Here is a 21,717-nt window from a genome sequence, read left to right on the forward strand (position 1 = left end):
CTAGCCCGGGAAGGGCAGTGACGTACCAAGTGCTCAACAGTTACTTTGCCGCCTGCTATGTATCCGGTAGTGCAAGCCATTCCAAGAAAGAATGAACAACAGGTTGGGTAATGAATATGCTTACCAGATTCTGCTTGTGTGCTTACGATATGGCACAATGTTTTGGGGATCGTGTGAGAATTACACCGAAAACGGTCGTCAGTAAAACGGAAAACTTTGCGAATACGACGAATCTATATTGGTTAGATGACGTGACCTTCAACCTATGGATGAACGTACGATGGATGCCCTGAGGAGCCTCCGGAAGATGGTCTGTGTCTGTTTCCGTTTCTCTGTCAAGCAAGAGAATAAACTTTATTGAGAGAACATACCGACAGGCTGACCGAATGAGAATTTCTGATAAACTATGAATCCGGTAGGGCCCAGACGAGCTTTGCAACTTAGGCACTATTTGTCTCCTCATTTCCTGCACTGTCAGACAGCATAAATTACGTTTCAAGAGAACTATGAACAATGCCGAAAGATATGCCACTTACGTCATCCGGTGAGAACTGAGGCTGAAAAACGTGCCTCCAATGTGCCACCAATGAAAAAAAAATAAGGTTACGAATACGTGGTCAGAAACACTGTTTACATTACTCCCACGAATTTAATATCGGCATCAAATCTGAGGAGCTGCATACTGATGCGGGCGGAATGCAAATTCGCCCTACTTAGCTGCACCTCAACAGTTATTACACTACTATATTTTTTCTAGGCTTCTCGCACTGCTTGCACACGTGTGACTGAGCTATCGATAAAAAAAATAAAACGTTTGGCGTCACTGTGGAGAACCAGTGCAGATTGTTCGCTGAGGTCACTCAGTTTTCAGAGAGGCATGTAAAGGTGGCGGCCCCTTCGAAGCGCGCCCTTCAAGCTTCGATAGAAGAACCGCCCTCTGAATATTCCCCGGCACACGTCTCAGTATATCACTTTGTCTCGAGAGGCCAAAAAGTTGGGGTGACAAACCCGATCAAAAAATCGATACAGGCTAATTAATCAAATGCACCTGCCGTAGACTTTCGGGTAAAACGACGGTACTACTCATTTGCATACCTTTTCTTCTCATTACCCCACGCGTAATGATCTCACTCGGCGCCGAAAAGACGTACCCCGTAATACGTCGGCCGTCACAATTTTCGCACATCGCTTTCCTTGGCCTTTTCTTTCTCTTTATTTTTTTTTCAGTGTTTATTCCTAATTTATTAATCTGTTTCGTTTTTTTTTTCCTAAAAGCACACGTTAACCAACTCGCTCTTTTCATGACGCGGCCGAGGACAAACCGCCTAATTAAAACTATCAACATCAACCTCAAAAAAGGAGCCGCTTTCAAAGAGCACTCGGTGAAAAAAAAAAAAAGAAGCGGGCTGGCTGCGAAGGGGACGACGACGTGCGCTGCCTAATTGACGTGTAATCTAGCGCGTTTATTGTGCGAGGTTAATGAGACAGCCATCGCCGTGACCTCTGGGCCGTCTTGAAGAATGTCCTCGACGACGACGGCGCGCTGTACGGAGAACGGCACTTCCTAAAGCAAGACCCCCCTTTCGGATTCATTAGCGGATCAACGCGGTGCCTTTTACTCTGCGCCCGCGGACAGCTATTTCCTATAGACACGAGGCTTCTTTTGTGCGTGGCATTTGCGGTCGATGCTCAATGAAGTATTGCACATAAACAGAATCAAGGCGGAAGAGTGCGCGTGAAGGACCTCCTTCTCAAGGTAATGCTGCACGGTACAATCTTTCTTTTTTTTTTCTTAATTAATGGGACCGGAAGAAAACCTCGCGGCTCGACGTTGTCCATTATGCTGCTTGTCGTTTAGCACTACTAAAGCTTATATCATGACACTTTTAAGTACAGTCCTGCAAAGTATGCAGAGAGAAATGCTTATAATAGGCAGATTTTGCTACTCTGCTCACATTCTACTTCGGCCACAAAGTGCATGCTATCCCGTCCCACACATACACAAATCGATGCGCATTCGCAGAGCACGTACATATTACAGGAACGCTATGCACTCCGAAAACACTTGATGTTGGAATTTTTTTCGTCCATTATGTTTTATCCCCCCTTCTCCTCCCGCAGTGCAGGGTAGCAAACCAAATATTTCCAAAGGACATAATATAGCACGACTGCACAGCTACAGTAAAAGAACCAGACACACGTCAGAGACTTCACGATGTGTTTTTTTTTTTTCGTTGTGATTGTGTCGTTGTTCGACATTAGATCCTGTAGTAAGCAATAACTAGCCAAACAACATCTCCTGCGGATATTGCCATGCTTTTAACATGCCTGCCTTTTCCTTCGTCCATCTCTCTCTCTCTCTCTGTTCACTCCAAGTAGCGAGACAAGTATGAAATAAAATTTCGCGGATTTGGTTGAGAAGGTCACAAAAGAACAGCACAAATCGATATTGCTCTACACTTGCGTTGGAAGAGTAATCTCAGCAACCGACGACGTGGAAATCTTCTGTAAACGTTTTATAATCCAATCATCCTCTTTGTAATGTGTTGTAGTAGCACAGAAGGTGTTCCATGGTTTATTAGCAACCACAGGCGTTGAAATTCGAGCTATCGTTAATTCCTATATCAAGAATCGGTAAGCGTTGGTGAATGCAAGGGCCTGGCGTGAGCGACAAATCATTGTTACTTCACATCATGGCAGACGAGGCAACAGGCGCAGTTGCCTAGAAGATACGTGTAAATGTAAACGATAGTGGGTGAAATCGAGTGATTGCCAGTTCTGCAATGCCACTTACGTGCTAACTTGATTCGATGTTGGATTTCGTCAGTTTTTACTGTTATTAATATGAAGATGAGACTTGCTGCTCTGCGCACCGCTCTAAACCAGCCAGATGAAAGACATCTCTCAAAGAACAAGATTTTAGTTTCAAATACCCCATCTTCGAAGGCCACAATGGCCCTCCTGTGATTATTGAAGCCAGCCGGACTGAGCGATTGCCCATGACTCAACGTTCCCATACTTCGGTGACTCCTTGCACATGAACTCTTGACTTTCTCTCTTTACCTTAACCTTTTCTTCTTCTTTGCCCTTCCTCTAGTGCAGGTGAGCCAACTGGACTCAGTCCTGGTCAGTCCTCCCTGCTTTTCAGTTAACATTTCCCCTTTATATACCGTATTTATGCAGTTCTAACGCGCACTTTATTTCCGGAAGAATGTACTATAAAATGATGTGCGCATTAGAATTGAGTTCGCAGCCTAAACTACTATAAGTATAAGATGTGGTCGTTGGCATAAAAAATTTCTGTAATTTAATCCAATCCGTACGGCGCTACTGGGTACTATTCTGTACACTTTGTGTTTATTTAGTAAATAAGAAATTCCTGCGTCGCTAACAATTATTTCTGGCATTGATATGTTTATGCGATTGTCAAGGGATGGTGATAATGTGGTGTCTTCCTGTGTACATACAGATGAAAATGCGCTATTCAATAAATCGGCCCATTCCGAGTGGTGGACCATATCACCGTGCTGATTAACAAGTGTTATATCGGAATAGCGCTTCGGGTTTATTACACACCAAAAACGTTGAGGATTGTTAGTGAGCAAAGAATATAGGTCATGGGCAAAGAAATGTCGTTTAGATGATTTTAACAGTGACTGACATTGCTTATCGCAGATCTTATAATGGTGCCAGGAATCTGAGACACGGTTGTTATCGGTTTTACGATATAAACGCTTTTTCTTGTTATAAGGGCGACGAAGCTTCACGGTAAACCATGCGGCTGTCTGAGTGCAGGCTATTTTTGTTAGAGGGACGAATCGATTAATTAGTTCAGTAAGAGTGGTTTTAAGCTCAGCCCATCTTGATGAGTTTAAGTCGAAGCACACGTCAGGATCACTGCTTAATACTAGATCTAAAATATTAGCGGATGTAGCCGAAGATAGCGATCGACGGGTGATAAGCTGTGTTAAAGAAAAGTCGAGACATGACTGCAGGAAACTGTGGGCCTCTGATAGGTAGGTTGCTGTTACATTAGCCCAATCACTACCGGGGAAATTAAAATCACCGAAAATTAGTACTACAGATTTAGGAAAACGAACAGTAATGATTTCAAGAAGCCGTTGGAATTCACGAGAAAACGCATTGTCCATGTCAGGAGGCCGATAAAAAGCACCAATGATTATGACATCGTTAACCAAAGCTCCCATCTAACATTGCCATCACCCTTCTTAAGTGACGCCCAGGAAGATTTCCTCCGCTGCAAGAACACGTTGTGCCGCACCACACGAGATTTAATCCCACCGTGTGGTTTGGACCTCCCTAACGGCCTTACCCATCAGGAGTAGGTGGCGTTGCGGAGAGTGAGCGTTGGGTCAGCACTTATCCCTTCGGTCCCCTATTCCTGGCAACAAAATCTCCACGGACAATTCTGAAATTTTTGCTCATATTTTTGGGCTCCTGTATCGACAATTACCACCAAACACCTCTTGTGAACTTTTAGGCGGATATGGCAACGATGGTGTAGACATCACAATGATGTCAACCGCAGGCACTGATGCAAACGGCGAAAGTGGCATTTCCAGGGGTAATAAAGAGCGTTCTCCTCTTCCATTCTTACAGTTGTAGGGAAAGAAATGTGAAAACATTAGTTTTATGGCAAGTTATAGCACCTAAAGGGTCTCTCACCATTTTTGAGGCACTGCGAACAGACAAACGCGATGAGTGGACCAAGTGGTAACAATCATGTCCTCAAAGTATTACACCAATGTATGCGCAGAACAACAGAACATTCGAAATAAGTCCCGTGCGCCCCTTCTTCTCAAAAAACCTACTCTCTTCACGAGAAAAGATACGTCACTGGCATTGCGCTTCTGCGTCAAAAGCGTAGCGTCTCCAATGCACAAGAAGCCAGCAACAACGTGAAAAAAGCACCAGAGAGATAGATAAGAAGAGGGAAGAAAATAGGTTGGCAGGACGTAGGCCTCACGTGGACCCTTATCTCCGATCATGGCAGAAGGCTTGCGGGAGGGTATAGCTCGCCTGCTCCCACTATGGCCTCGCAACATTTGACTTGCTTCAATCTCGGCTGCCTTTAAGCGCGTTTTAAGAATTATTGTGGTAGAACACTAGCCGGAAGGCGCTTCATAACGTTTAGCGTATTACCAGAATTTACAAGGAGTCACGGTGAGGGTCTTCCTAAAAGAAAATGTGTAAATGTGTCCTAGTACAACGCAAAAAAATTAATAACATTAGGCAAATACAATGACGGAATATTCTCTGCCGTGACGCGCCACTAACTAGACACAAAGCCGCCATCTGCTTCATGCTGGAAGCCGCTAACACTTCGAGAACAGAAAAAAAAGAAAGAAAGCAATTATGATGACAGAGTTGGAATGGGACACTGCGAAGCACAAGCAAAAAAAGAAAAGAAAAGCCAGTGCACTGATTTCCAAGCTGCGCAATATGAGATTATTAGTGCTAGCAGACTGCTAAGCCGACCGCGTCTGGGACGAAAAATCAGGGCGGTAACGGTGGCGTCGCCATGCTAATATCCTGGCGCGCTGTCGTTCTTTCTTTTTTTCTGCGTGTGCGGGCTTCTATCGCAGTACTGAGAGTGCGGGCCCGGCTATTACGAGGCTTCGTCCTCCATCCCTCTCGAGACGAAAGTAAAGATTCGTCCTTTAATTTCCGGCGAATCAGATTTGCTGCTTTAATACGCGCAGTGTGGGGACCGTTCCTTTGTGTGTTTTCTTTCCTTCGAAATTTCGTTCGCATGCTTTTTTTTTTCTGCGTCTATCCCGAAAACTAATATTTTTTAATAAGAGCACTTGCGAAATTGCTTGAGAAGCACCTTTTATTATTACTATACGATTTCTGCCAGCCGCAAGCGTGCTCGAAAGCGCAGCCCAAACGGTGCGAACGGTTTTCGAGAACAACTTTGTTTCTAATGCTAATGCCATATGGCGACTTACGGCGGGGATTAATTTGCGGTCGGGATTGAAAAATCAATTTCGTCGCTGCTGTGAGCTTCGCTTCGTGCACTCGGCTGATTTACACTGAGTTCCGTCGTTTGTTAAGTATTATACGCAAGAAACGTATTGGTGTGTTCATCCCTTAATTTATGCTGTTACTGTTCTGCCACTTTCTTGGCTCATTCCATATCGATGACAGTTGCCTGGTATATACGAGAAAAGTTTAGCTTTTCGGTAAGTTAATTCGTATAACATGGCGTCATTTTGCTTGCGTGGCGTGTCAGAGACCTTTTTCAATAGCCAGAAATAAGCTTTACTCCAATAGGACAAGCTGGGGTCATACTTGAAGAAAAAAACTTTTTTTTTCGAGAACTCGACGAAACGGGCACGTGATGAAGCCAAACTGGTTCTTGACTCTGAACCGCAAAATGCCAACACTGTGCAAAATTTGAGTGCGAAAGCACTAGTGGTTTAATAGTCGGGAAATTCGCCCATGCGCTGGCGCACCTATTTAAGGAACATTCTGCAACATTCGGTACTAAGAAAATTGCGCACTGTCATTCCAGAAATCTTCCTTCACCGTGAATTTCTTGCTGTTCTGGCAAACACATTCCCACAGTAATGTCGTAGCCTTCGCGTTGCCCGATAAGCTGCTGGGACCAAAATGTTTTCGAGCTTCTCAGAGGCTCTGTGTTTTTCAAGATACGAACATTGTCTATGTCGTCAAGTCTGTCGAAGAGTACTCCAATCCTTCTTTCTTTCTTTTTCGGGGACTGCTTTTGATTTGTGTGATCGGTGCACTTGGCAACCGATTATTTTTGCGAGAAACATTAAACTGACGAATGGCGGTACGCTGCAGTTGCGGTACCGCCCGGGCATCTTGTATCGGGATAACGTCAAAATAGGTCAGTTTCTGTCTTATCGAGAGCACGACCCGTGTCTACTCAAAATCTTGCGCCGCGTCTTTGATGTTTTGTTTGGCCAAGAGGTCCTTTTCTTTCACGTGGTTCTTCTCTCATTAGTTTAGCCGGAGTGTCGCTGATTCTTCGTGATTACTGTTGCTAGCGTGTAATCCGCGTTTATCTCTATTATTTCCTGTCACGGTGTTCTTTCATTCCTTCGTATTCCGACCGTTTCTTGGCTTTGAAAGTGCATCTCAAGTTGCACATCGGGTAAAATTTGAGACTCTGTCCTAATAGCTGTTTTGTTGTAGTTTGAAAACAGTCTTCAACGCCAGTATGTAACATGTGTCAGGCTAAGTTCACCTTTTGCTACCGGTAATTCTAGCAGTCATTCATTTTTTTGGTTCAGCGAATGCTGGAGCTGAAACACAGAATTCGTTTGAAACGCCCACTGTCTGCTTCCTTGCGCAATCATCACAAGTGATGTGCCTTTTCATCACCTTGCGTTTAATTATCTCTTCAATCTCTTCGTGAAGTTCATTGCGTAAATAATTCTTAAGGATGTGTTCCACTCCGCACATACATATTTTTTGTATCTCACAAAAAGAACAAGAGACAAAGAAAATATAATATGCATCGCCTTCAAACTATTGACACGTGCTGTCGTAATAGAAATGCCGAAGTGACAACCCGATTTCAAAGTCTATCAGTACTAACATCCCAAGCGAACAAATTTCCGACCTAGAGAAAAATAAACGCTCACCTCTCTGTCTCTCATGAGTGAACAACAAAACCTAAACTAACTAAAACTCATATGTCGTTCACACCTTGAGGGAATGAAAGCTTTCCCTCGCGCGGTAAAAGACCATCCGATTCGAAGTTTTGATTGCACCTGACCCCATTTTGCTATAGTCCACGAATAATCCGAGCTCGTTCTCTTAGTGGCATTGCGAACGAGCGTTCTCCGCATCAGGCTTAAATTTAGTCTCTCCGTCATTAAATGCCGACTTTTTTCCAAGCACGTTGCATATTCTCGCGGTCGCTTCGGCCGCGTAATTACTGCGCACACGGATTGAGGGCCCCGCCGTTGCGCCAGTTGCCACAGAATATTGGGCACCGCGCGTTTTTCCTCCAAGTCATAAGTTAGGAAGAGGCACGCATTCGGCCTGATTGCCTCGGACGCACGAAAGAGGGACCCCTCCTGAAGTTAGCAGGCCCACGGCCACGGCGGAACCGAAGACGAGACGAGAGCGAGGCGTCATTCGGTCGGCAGGAAATGCGACGCAGGGAAATTCCCGCCTCTCCCACTTGCCGTCGTGCACCCTCGCTCCGGGACTGCATGGCAACCGCAGAGAGGCCCTTTCCGCGCCGCCGTTGAAGCCGCTATCCCCGGAGCAGCGCCACAGGCATGCCGCACGCGGTGGTAATTGAATTCCTAAACGGGGAAACGGGACCAAGCCGCACGCGATCCGTCCTTTGCTCGCGCACCTACCACGCATTTCGACACAACCCATGCAGGGGGGGAGGCGTTTTTCTCTGCCGCTCAAGTTTAGAGAAACTCCGCGCGTCGTGACCGTCTCGCTAGAGCCTTCCTGTACCTCACTCATTTTCTCACGATTGCCTTGCGCTTCGTATTGCAGTGACGGAAGGACTAAATGAGCAACATAAAGGAACAAAAAGTGGACGCATACGTTCTTTATGTTCGTTCTTGAGTTCTTCTGTCAATGCAATGCTAAGCGCAACACAATCACGGAACTACAAATCACAGCGCTAGTTCTAAATGTTGTATTTATGCTACCGAAGTCACTTTTCGGGGGGCAATTTTTGTCTTGAACTTATGGCATTCCCCAAGGCCACTGGATGACCGGAGCACCTGCGGCTGACAGTGCTTCGTTTACGTACGTAGACGGCTCAATGATTTTGGTCCTAAGTGATCATACAGCGAAAGTCTTGTAATCTATAGGAGATACATTATCCGGTAATCAGCTGTAGCTGTAAGCTATCTGCGACACGAGGACGAATGTGGTGTTAGGTGCTTTCCGAGGGAATAATGTTGACGAGACGTGTATGGGCACACGGAAGTACGACACATATCTAAATATATTTAAGGTTTCGAACTCCTTGTATCACAGTTGCACATCCGTTCTCGGGCCTTGGTCAAGATTGGGCACAGACCCAGTGGTACATACCTAATGACCAAAGTTGTGCACTACGCCAGACAGCAGCCAGTAGCAAGGGGTCTACTCGGGCACGCGTGCCCAATGAACCGTGATGTCTATATATGTTTACAGATATGTCCGGTGAGAAAACAATCATTAATGCTAAATCCTCGTCTAGAGGCAGGAGAAGCTTCACTTTAGAATATAAAGCGAGGCTAGTTGTTACCGCAGTCAGATTCATCCCTTTATAAAGGCACTTAAGGAAATGGGACATCATCTTAAGGACACCTACCTGGACTCTACCGCCTCTACAGCTACCATGCCCATCGTGGTTGCTTAGTGGCTATGTTGTTGGGCTGCTAAGCACAAGGTCGCGCGATCAGATCCCGGCCACGGCAGCCGCATTTCGATGGGGGCGAAATGCGAAAACATCCGTGTACTTAGATTTAGGTGCACGTTAAAGAACTCCAACTAGGTGGTCCAAATTTTCCGGAGTCCCCCACTACGGCGTGCCTCATAATCAGATCGTGGTTTTGGCACGTAAAACCCCATAATTTAAATTTAATTTAAAGTTAATCTACAGCTACCGGCTCTACAGACAGGTTACTCAGCGTGCAACACGGCAGCCACCCCGACCATCTGGCACTGTGGCCACCCCAAGTACGCGAGCCTCTGGCCGAAGCAGCCAGGATGTTCTACTGAAAGCTCCAGCTTTGACGAGTGGGTCTGTTCCTCGGCGGAGGCCATGACTCTTGCGAAAGTTGTATGCCTTTGCTGAGAAATCGAACTCATCTTCCTTATGATCTAATGAATAATATGAACGGGGTAGCCAGCCGGTTTGAGAACTGGCTAACCTCCCGGTCTTTCCGTCTATTCCTCCTTAATAATATGGCTTAACGTACCGAAGCATTACACGGGCCACGGGAGACGACATAGTGGAGGGCTCCCGATCAATTGCGGCCACCAGGTGTTCTATCACATGCACCCAAAGCACGGTAGATAAGGGCTTTCGCGTTTCACCGCCTTCAAAATGCGCCGGCCGCCACAAGACTTCGAACGAACGACCTCATGCACAGGAGCAGAACGCCATAGCCAGAAAGCCACAGCTGCGCGTCTGATGGTATAATCACGAGGGGGCATTTCTTAGCTGGCCCCTTCAACATCTCCTGATTTCCCAATTCCCTTACCCTAGTGGGCACACAATCCATACCAGCTTATCGGCGAATACGACCGTTATGGGCCTGAGGACTCTATAGAACCGGTCTGTATCTGTCCCCGCTATATGACGACCAGCACCTTCTACTCCGCACCACGTCAGATCTCCTTGATTCAAGATCATTCACAGTGACAAAAGTACTTCGACCGTGGTCACATGCCTCATAAGCTCAAGCCATCAGTTATTACTGCAGCTCCCGAAGTCGACAGATTTCAGTGAGGGTCAACAGCTTCGATGTGCTCCTCCGGACGAAGTGACACCATCAATGTTTCCTTTCGTCATTTTTTCTTTTCATACCCTAATTGCCTTTTCTCTGCGTAGGGTACCACACCGGACGTGCATCTGGTTGACCTCTCTGTTTTTCCTTCCTGTCTTGTTCTCCGTCAAAACTATCTGTGTTATAATAAGCGAAGCCTTGTCATCATCATATGCACCATCAATTTTCTCCGTGCTTTGTTTCAAGCTGCCCAGTTTTCTTGTGTTCGGCTGCGAACCGAAACGTTTGCCTGCAGGTCACAGATATACTTGCCGGTGATAACACTTAGTTTCTGTTTGGCCAGAGTCATATGGCGTGCATGGCGTACGTATCTCGGATAGCTAATTTCGTGTTCTTGACAGTTCTCCAGGGGCGAACTTATCTTCCGTTCAAGAATTAAGTGTTACGGTAAAGTTAACGCGAAGACTAAACTCGTGTTTTTCCTTGCTTTTCCCTTCATATACGACGCAGCGTTTCTGTGCCTTCGTCTCGTGCAAGACATCAGACAACGTCTTGCTGCGCGTGAAACTACACTCCCCAACTTCACAACGTTTCCTTAACTCTCTGCCGTCGCTCCACGTTCCTCACCACCGCCAACTTATAACCTGCGGTGCGCAGTGTAAATAGCAGAAAGAGTGAGTAGTAAGGCTTGTCAGTGCTTACAACGCGCATCCGAGTGCAAGTACCCCACAATCTTCATCCAGCCGCTTATGCTAGAATCTTCTTCTCTCTCTTTTTTTTCCAGGCTGCTACACCCTCGTGAGCATTAATGTTCAACACGAAAGCCGGTTCACAAGCGTCAGCATATGCGCTGAAGAAGAACTCCTCGCAGCTGGTAAAGGCTGAAGCATACGCGCGAGAGTCTTCGTGTCCCTCCATGTACCGGGCTCACGGAAGATGCAGAGAACGTTAATGAAAAAAAAAGCAAGGAGGGAGAAGAAGTTTTGTTCCCTCAATTTAAAGACGAGAGCCGGGCTCAGAATCCCGCGAGTCATCGATGCGGAAGAGGATCCAAGGAGTCGGGAGCAACAGCTTGTCGACGGAACGTACGGCTGAGTGAACCCGGCGACAGGACGAGAGAGTTTTTTTTTTTTTTTTTTTGCAGTACGCGCAAGAACAAACAAACAAATACAGAAAACAACTACAGAAAAGTGTACCGCGTACATTCGGTGCGAGCTGGCAGCTCAGGCAGGCGAGCTTTTATTAACCCGAGCCTCACGACAACAAACAAATAAAAAAAGATAACAAAACGGGGAGGAGTACACGGAGCGTTATTTGTTCTCAGCCCTCGCGCTCCACACCACATGCTCGCTAGCTGAGCCTGGTTTGAGACAACCAACAACAACAACAAGAACGACAACGAAAGAAAAATAAATGCAGCCTAGCCGAGACGCGCAGCGGGAAGCTGCTATAGTTGGAAGCCAAGGACGACGAGTGCCGTATACGGCGGGCCGCCAGAACGAGTCAACCCTGGCTGGCGCTACACAGAGGACGACTCGTCGCGTTAGCCCGAGGCTTAGTGATAAGGGTAAACAAAGGAACCAGTGACTGGCGAAAAAAAACGTGCGCTTCATCGTTATGATTGCGGCCCTCTAATTCCCTGCAACGCTGTCATATAGCAACGACTCCGCTAAGTCAAATCTTCAAAAAACAATATTCAAGAAAAGAAAAGAAAGAAAGAATGAAAAGAAGCTTGGAACTGAGCTTAACTCAATCGCCTGGCCTCAACTCCACGTTGTCTTTGTTCGGGCCACTTCGCACTGTTTTCTTATGTGCTTTATTAAATGTTAAGCATTTCTATGCCTAGCCAAAGAGGAAATTTGTCCGTCCGTTACGTAAGACGAATGCAATGGCTCATACCCCTGTTAGCAATGGCTCATACCCCCGTAAGCAAGCAAAAAATGCAACGGCTGGTATCCCCATAAGGCTGAGGCTACAAGCGCTCTGTAACATGAAGCGAACAGGGCGTACATTCATTGAAATCACCCATACAAAACATGGAACAGCATACGTTTCAATAAAGAACAAGCTCAAAACAAGCACCCTAACGACCAATAAGGCATTGCATACCCCCCTAAGTAGCTGTAGTGGTGGTTTTGCAATAGCTTCGCTGTGCATCCACCTTGCAGGTTGATAACGACCGATAAGGGTTGATAAGCGTGAGGTCAAGTCTGACTAGGGTGATAACAACCGATCAGGGATGATAACGGTCCAGTGTAGTCAGATAAGGTTGACAGCGACCGATAAAGCTTGATAAGTGTTTATGCTGGTCGGATCAAATTAGATAAAATTGATAATGACACCGCGCTGCGTGGAGATGATCAAGTGGCACAATGCTTACGCATACTTACACAACTCCAGTGTAGTTACTGCGTGAATTTTCTTCACTGTGCAAGCTCATTTTTTTTCTTCATGCCGTGACTGTACGTATAGAGACTGTAGTGTACGTAGCGCACGTCGTGATTGGGTGTTCGCATGTCACCGATACGGCGTGCTATGACTATTCGTATCGTAATATAGCAGGATATTCCTGAGCATAGGAGGCTATGTCCTGAGTTAACAGATGCTCAATCTTTTTTTTCGGCTTTTATTCCTGCATATTTTAGGTGCCGGAGTTTATTCTTGAAGATAGGCATATCCGGCGTTTTGGTGGTCTACTTTCCCACGGCCCTCATTGTTTAATAAACAACAACGAACACCAAGCAACGCACTTTTCCGATGTGATTTTGCCGAACTACACTCTAACCACACATTCCGGTCGAAGCCTGTCACATGATGAATGTCGACGTTAATGCGGTTAGCATTAAAAAAATTGGAGGACGCTTAAGCTTCGCCTTTAAGAGTGGAACGCATCGCATTTTTCTTTGAGTAGGCTTCACTGCAACACAGAACGTGGGAAAGCCAGCTTACAAAGACGAAGCTTACACCAATCCCCTTAAAGTCAGCTTCACTTTTGAGCAGAACTGCATTGCTGGGAAGTCGTTTTTCCAGGGGCAATATAAGTCGTCTTATAATAAAATGTGAAGGCCCTAGGACGTTTTTTTATTATTTTAATAATTGTTTACTATTGCCCCGAAGCGCGCGCGTGCCCAGAACGCATTAGGCAGGCCAAGTCCCAATTTTACCTGCCGTGGATGCGAGCGCCATCTGGATAAGATTTTCGCAAGATTTTTAAAACTGTTGATTTAAAACTGTTCATAAGATTTTTAAACTGTTGATAGTTTGCGCTTTGTGTGTGTTATACGTGTTCCTTCTTTTGTCCATGTGGTTTGCGCGCAATGATACACGGTCTTAAGAGAAATTCAACTTTCGTTCACTAACACCTTGCACCACGCGGAGTGCCTGCGCGGTCGGGGTGGTTCGGGATGATTTTTTTCCTTCATTAACACCTTGCGCCACGCGGAGGGCCTGCGCGGTGAGGGTGGTTGGGGATGATTTTCGACGCCACGGATGCCGACACTTAGGCCGACACCAACGCCGGATTTTCTGTGACACGGGGCCCTTAACGCTATCGCGTTAACAGTGTATGGCTACAGGTCACCACCAAAACGCGTCATATGTGAGGCGTGTATACTGCAGCTGGCCGCCTCTCTCGCGTTTCCCTTTGGACAGGCTGCGGCATCTAGCGGTGCCGCTGCGAAATCCGCGGGTGGCCTCCGAGATGCGTGGCGAGCATGGAGCTTACAAACGCTGAGAATTCCCACGCATGGCGCAGCTCTACAGCGCCAGGCTGCTATGCTTGAGGAAACCGTGTTACGCAGCTTCGATTCCCCCCATGGAGCTCCAGAGAAATCTTAAAGGATTCTTTTTTTGTTAAAGAGTGGCGTGAAAGAGGTTAGATACGGCAGTACTCCCACGCGTAAATATACAAATACATAAATACATATCGCCAAGTGGGTGAAGTTCTCCAATTATTATAATCGCATTAAAATTTACACCCTTCGGGGCTTGTTTTGTCCCGAAACAACAATCGTCATCTATCTTGCATTTATTTACTCTCTTTAACGCTCTGCAGTCGCTACTTTACTGCCAAGAACGCTATGCCACTCCGATCCGTGCCATGCATTTCGTGAGAGTAAGGTAAAAGGCGCGCAACGTTATACAAAGGAAAGACGCGCAGTATGAATGAACATTTTTGTTCGGTAACAAGAGAAGCGCTAACGAGGGCAGACTTTTCTTGCAATATATATGAACTGAAAAAAAAATTCTAGTGTTTTACATGCCAAAACTACGATATGATTATGATGCACGTATGATGCCGGAGTCTCCCACGTCGTAGTGGGAGACTCCGGGTTAATTTTAACCGCGTGGAGTTCTTTAACGTGCCCCCAATTCAAGGTAACGGGCGTTCTTGCATTTTGCTCCCATCGAAATGGGGCCGCCGCGGCCAGGATTTGATACCAAACCCTCGGGCTTAGCAGAGCAACGTCAAAGGAACTAACTACAACACAACGGCGGGTCCCTTCTAATAGAAAGTGAAATAACTGCATGGATCTTTTTACGAAAACACAAGCCTGAAAAGTGACGGAGCCAATACACTGTCAAGTTAAAGGCGCCGCCGTTTACTGTCGCGTATAACAGCAGTACGCGAACACAGCCGATACCGCAGCCTTCCCGAGTGCCGCGTGGAATTGTCTGGAAGTGTCGCGACCGAATGTGTGTGTGCGCGCCTGCGCGCGAGTGCATTTGTGAACGGTGTGCGTCTGTTTATCCAAGTGAGCAGAAAAGCTGTGCGTGACGAAGTGTGCACCAGTGCACATTCCTATATAGCGCTGGGTTGCGGTTCGAACACAGGGCTACACTGTAAGATGAGCTTCCCGGAGGCTAATTTGATTAATAAAGTTTGCTAGCGACAGACACGGCGCCGTCGGTCGACACGTCCAAGAGCTGCTTCCGTATCCGTTAATATGCGGTTGTTTGCCAGTCCACTTAGGCAGCCGAGTCGCTTCAAAGCACTGGGCCGAAGCACTCAGCATTTATAGCGAACACTGACTTGGTTAACACTAATAAAGTATAATCAAGTTAGTTAAGACTACACGAACGACGTCGGCAATAAACTTGAAAACTATAATGTGCATTTCCTTAATCACATGTGGGGCACACACTGCAGCGCTTTCTAGTGAAGAAATAGTGCGGTAGATACCGGATCCCAATTTGCCATTCTTTGACTAAAAGGTTGTTAGTGTTTCGCCAGTTTTTATTGATCGAAATTTAACAGTCTTTTCGACCTCTTCGTAATAGCAAGCTAAAAGCATGCGAAATAGGATATCACTTTATTTCATAGAAGATTTCATCGCTTGATCAAATGGCTGACCCGTTCGTTAGCTAGCTATCTGGGTGGCAGGCTAATTAGCTGTCTATAACTGGCATGAGCATTTCAAAGCGCTACCTATAGCTATCACGGGTTCCGCAATAGAATTTGACAGATTTATCCAAGCCGATTTAGAGCACCTCAAGTTCATGAACGTTCACCGGGATCTGAGTGAGGAGTCATTCTTATCCTACCAGCATCAAAATCAGGTCGCAGCGGCTTGAATTACAATCGAAGCCATGATTTAACGTTTACTTTGCGGCCAACAAAGAGATCACTCATGAGAATGTACAAAACGTTACATAACAATACGGCATGAATTACATTCAAAGCCATGATTTAACGTTTACTTTGCTGCCAACGAAGAGATCACTCATGAGAATGTACAAAACGTTACACTAAATATACGGCAGATAAGTTTGTGGCACAAGGCAAATGCTTCGACTGGACTTCGCAAGGTAATGTTTATATACGCGCTTTCTTTTCCAGTTTTATTTCTTCTTTAACTGTCTTTTTTTTTTCTGTCCGCAAAATGAGCAAGAAAATACATCAACCATTTCTGTAGAGACGGACTTCTCCGTCGGTGTACTTTAAAAGAAACGCTTCTCAAAACTCTGATTGCCGTCTAGGCGTTCCATTCATGTCCCCCTAAATGGCCAACTAGCAGTCTGCTTTGAAGAACACACACCGACACACACACACAAATACAAAAACGAATGGAGAATCTGACAAGAAACGCGCCGTCATCCAAGTTGGCGCAATCAATTGTTCCCCGCTGGCAATTCCTTTGTGCTGCCGTGCTTCTCTGCCCCCCTTTTTCTCCTCTCCTCCTCTCTGCCCCGCCCTCCCCCACATCTCTGCCTCAGCTCCATTTCAGCGTGACGCTTGCGACCACAGCCGAAACCGCCGCCGCGCGCTCTTCCAAAACAAACCCCGCCATGCTTCGTATACACACTTGTCAGCGAAACGCAACTTCTCCCTTCCGAGTCGAGCAATATCTGGTTCCAAGCTACAGCTGAACCCGCTGCCGTTCTCCAAGCTAGCCAAAAAGAACGTAGAGACAAAATAAATATGGCAATAGCGCAGCATTGATTCGCTCGCGCGCGACATGAACCGTGCGAAGGAACGGAAAGAAAAATGAAGCGGGGGCAAAATGCTGTGGCGTGTAAAAATAACGGAAGAATCCAAGCCAGCAGCCTAAAAGAAAACGAGAGAGAGAAACAGTAAGCGGCAGGGCAGCATCTAGGTTAAAGTAAGGCCGAGCAGCCTTCTACCCATTGCCGGACTGGCTTCAGGCTCGCCGGACACCATTTTCTTCTCGGCTGAACGCTGGCCTCGACCGAAGGCGGGTTGCAAAAGACAGGAGGGTGGAAAAAAAAAGAAAGAGGGAAGGAATCTAGAATGGCAAGCCAAAAGACAAGCCAGAAGACAAGCCAGAAGGGCAGCCAGAAAGAAAGCGAGGAACGACGCCGCGACATAAAGCAAACACGACTGGAATCGGCGCGGTGGCGGCAGGGCACGACCGACGTTGCGGACAAGACGACATTTGGCTTGGACTTGTCGCCAAGGCGGATCTCATTTTCTCGGTGACACGCGCTGCCAGCCATATACGACCGACGCGGCCGCAGAGGCCCAGACGCGCGCGCGCGCGGCCCGGGGATAAGAGCCACGGCTCGCCGCAAGTATATAGAAGCGGTGGCACAACGGCCCCCGGTGACCGCTCGGGCCTCCCGAGCCTCGCTGCTCACGCCAGCGGCACACGTAATGTTGGTGCACGGAGAGCGTCCGAGTCGTATATGGCCTGCAGCAAGGCTAACCGGCTTGTCTGTATGTCTGTCTGTTCGTGCTCTCAGGAGCCAGCCAGCACGGTTGCATCCGGCCGTTCCTCTCAAGTGCAAGGAAGGTGATCGACCTACCCTCGCAAGCAAGAATTGGTAAACGGGGTATATGAGGGACGGACTGCTGGCCCGTTTCTGAGCTGTCTTGTGGTGTGTTAAACGCGTTGACCTTTTAAGGCTGTCACAAGCCGACAGAGTTTATTTTCCCTTACTGAAATCTAGAGAAACAAGCATACATCGTGTGACCCGCAGCGCTATCTCACTGGATATGGTGTTGTGCGGCTTAGCACGAGGTGGCGGGTTCGCACCCTGCCGCGGCGACCGAATTCCAATGGGGGTGTACTTCTAAAACGCTCGTGTATTATATGCATTGGGTGGCCGTTAAAGAATCAGAAGCGGTTAAATATTGAACCGGAGTCCGCCTACTACGGCTTGCCTCATGATAAGACAGTGGTTTTGGCACGTGAAAGTACAAATTTATTTATTAAATAATGCGTAGCTTTCTTTGTGCAAGACCGTGAACCGCAGTTTGTGTGAAAGTCGTTAAAAAATGGACGGACAAAATAGCGGATAAAGAAAGCAAACGTGGAAACCCAGTGTAGCGTAGCAAACGAAAGCCTCTACTCTGCTAAACTTTCCTGCCTTTCTCATTTCATTTCTCTCTCTCTCTCTACAAGTCGTATACAGGTTTGAAGAGGGTATGCCATAAAATTGTACCAAGGTTACTCTATGGTGAGCGCAAGATTAGATGAAGCGCAAGATGGAAACGCCAACTATGACAAATGGCACGAACACGGCGCTCGAGAAGACTCCATTTCTTCCTTCGGCTAACACGAGTCGCGTAACATAGTCACTCACAGTAATTTCATAGATGATCGAGAACGAAGAATGTAGACGGATCTAAGCGTCGGCTCACTGGCGCAATGCAGCCTTTCGGAAGTGCCTGCGTTAAATTTTGGGTCGTTGGCATAGTTGTTTGTTTGCGGAAACAAAGGACGCTTCGCAAAGCGTATTTTTCTTTTCAAAATTCTGTTTCTAGAATCTTAGCAGTTCAGCAATTCAGGGCCGGATGTATTGAAGCACTGAAGGGGATGTCTCGGGTGGCATATTGCCTCTGTTTCTCTTAAGTGACGTCTACGCCTAGTAAGTGTCCGAACGTTTTGATGTGCTAACAGGTGACGCGGCAACAACGAGAGCAAGCTGGGATTTTCTTAAGTTATAGCAGCTGGTCGCACTTTACATGCTAATGTGCATGCTTTCCTGTAAACTGCACATGTGACAGCATTACTTATACTATAGTCTAACGTCCAAATAAGCATATAGTCTATGACAGACGTAGTAGACGACTACTACGAAATCACTTTTACCACACGTGGATAAATTTCGCATCTATCTAAATGCACCCACCACAGGCTAGAATTGAACCCTCGACCAAGCGTCCTCAGCAGTAGGCTGTGAAAGGCTGCGTGAAACGCAATCTGCAAGACTTCGCCAAAGTAGTAGTTTGACAAGGTTGCCACAACACGAACTTCGAAAGTAGTCGCAAATCACTGAAAGTAGTAGAAAAAAATTACGAAAAAGAAAAACAAAATCGTTCACATCTTCCGGAAGATGTGGGGTTTGGCTCTCGCCGGCGGCAAGTTGTCAACAAGTAAAACAACAAGACAGTGTAACTCACCTGATCATCAAAGCATTCCACATTTAGAGGACAAAACATGCATGCATCAGTCATCCTCTTTAATCTCTTTAACTGAAAAAGAAATATTTTTCCTCGAAAAGTGGCAATCGTTTTGATGGTATGAGCACGTGATCTTAGGAAGCATTGTTCCAAACGTAGGGGGTGTGTTTACCATTTGTTATCATTTACTTTTGACAAGTTTGAGATATATACATTGCTATGTCCTCAATAAAATGCTTGTCGAGGGTCAGCGCCAGTGTGTCCATTCCTTCCTTGTCCTTGTAAAGTTGGGCTGCTTTTTCCGCCTACATGTATCTACATGTATCAACTCGGACGAATCTCAGCGCTCACGAACAAGTAACTTCCCATATGCTTTCCGGGACCTTCACTGTCCGTCAACTTCATGTGTGATTAGAATCGTTACGTTGTCGAAAGGTCCATAAGTTTCACTCACCGGCGCGAACGTGCACGTCCCTGCTGCCGATCACCCCGATGCGGTTGGAGGCGAGACAGCGATAGGTGGCCGAGTGTACGTCCTGTCGATACTGGTCGGCGCGAAACGGAAGGAACTCCAGCGACCCGTCGGCTCGCACTCGGCGTAGGCCTGGCAGGTCGAGTGCGGGCGTCCCGGGAACTACTCCGGTGTCGTCCAGGGCGAGCCATCGGAGTTCCGGCGTGGGGTGGCCGCGGGTCGAGCACTCGAGGCTGCCTCCCGTGCTGTTGTGGAAGCGAAGCCGGGGCGGCGGTTCTCGAACGAACCGGGGACCCTGGCCGGATGTGGAGGCCCCTGCATCCGAGAGAGAACACGAGCGAGGTTTAATATGGGCCCACCGTTCTTGTCGGATCAATTTTATTTAACATCAATTACTCCACCACCACCACCACAATTCCGCCACGCGTACTCATGGCTCGAGTAGTAACGCGCCCCTTTGGTTATTAAATCATCGCCATAATTATTACCATCGGAATCATTCTATTAACGCGACAGCGTTAAGGGCCCCGTGTCGCAGAAAATCCGGTGTCGGCGTAAGCGCCGGCGTCGTTGGCGGAAATCACCGTGCCGAACCACGTGATCTCGAACCACCCTAACCGGGCAGGCCCTTCGCGTGGTGCAAGGCGTTAGTGAGCAAAAATTGAATTTCTCAAAGTAAAATCCGTCAGAAAAATCGCAATGTACGACTTAACCACAACCTACAGACGTGATAGCGTCGGCATGTAATTTGAATATAGGAGAAAAAAGCCTAGTAAGCAGCCAGGGATCTTTGAATGCTATCGCGTTCCACTCTTAAAGGCGAAGATTAAGCGTCCTCCGAATTTTTTTCCACCTTCTTTCACCCTAAACGACTGTGAAATATTGATATTATTTTTATATTTATGTGGCTCACTCGTTTGCTGTGCGTGTGTACACGTACGTGTGCGTGCGTGCGTGCGTTTTCGGATGGCTGGTTCTCCAGTAACCAAACTAACTTCCCACTGTGTCGTAGTTACCAAAACCACCAAACGACCCACAAAAAGTAACAAAGTCATACGTATAGCATTGAAAATAGGCACTGCTAGCGCGGCGGGCGGTGCCGTGTGAGTGCGGAGTTTCATCTGTTAGTAAGACCTCGCAATTCTGATAACTTTCACTTCGCCTAATGCAACGTGTATGGAAGGCTCTGCCCTAACACATTTTGTTCTTTAGCAAGAGCAAGAGGGTGTAAAGTTTGGCGAGTTCATAATGAATTATTTTCTTTTCTGTGTGTCGCTGTCCAACTTTGCGCTGCTGTCATAGTCAGCAAGAAGCGCAACCGTTTCCGCAAACATTTTCACAATATTGCCACACCTTGCATATATATATACCGTCTTTTCAAACCAAGACGTGATGTTTCACGATAGAAACGATCTGGACACAGCGTAGGTAAGAAGCCATTTGTTTCGAATAGCCTCAAGCAATAGGTGTGGAGGATGGGCGCCATTTAGGTTTGTATCTTTTTCACTGACTATTTCCCAAGCCGAAAAAGATAGACCTAACCTTATTTTAAGCTCTTTCGCGTTGCGTTTAATACAATGGGAGTAATTTTCGCCATAGTGCGGTATGTACTCATTGTATTAAACGCTTTTCTGGGGCTATAAAGTGTACCAATATGTTGAAAGCTAGTATAAAATTGGCGTTTAGTTATCCACGTTATGTAGAACCCAAGAGAAGACTAATGATAATATCTCCGATGACTATTAAATCTTCTCGTTTATTCTTGTTTCCCTCATTTTACACCCCCCCCCCCTCTTTATTTACCCCCAATGTAGGGTAGCAAACCGGATGCTCGTCTGGTCGACCACCCTACCTGTCCTCTCCTTGCTGTCTCTCTCTCTCTCGCTTGTTCGCAAGATTACCACGAAGTTTCC

At 46.7% G+C, this 21,717-nt stretch overlaps 1 protein-coding gene across 1 annotated transcript in view; it reads right to left on the minus strand.

The window, feature by feature from the left end:
- Positions 1-21,717, minus strand: part of LOC119448568 (Down syndrome cell adhesion molecule-like protein Dscam2) — a 287,509-nt gene that overhangs the window by 140,256 nt on the left and 125,536 nt on the right. The window contains exon 3 of the mRNA XM_049665471.1: positions 19,787-20,119. Within this exon, the coding sequence (XP_049521428.1) occupies positions 19,787-20,119 (333 nt within the window). The remainder of the gene's footprint in view (positions 1-19,786; positions 20,120-21,717) is intronic.

The sequence above is a fragment of the Dermacentor silvarum genome, chromosome 4 (genome assembly GCF_013339745.2).
Source record: "Dermacentor silvarum isolate Dsil-2018 chromosome 4, BIME_Dsil_1.4, whole genome shotgun sequence".
Taxonomy (NCBI): domain Eukaryota; kingdom Metazoa; phylum Arthropoda; class Arachnida; order Ixodida; family Ixodidae; genus Dermacentor; species Dermacentor silvarum.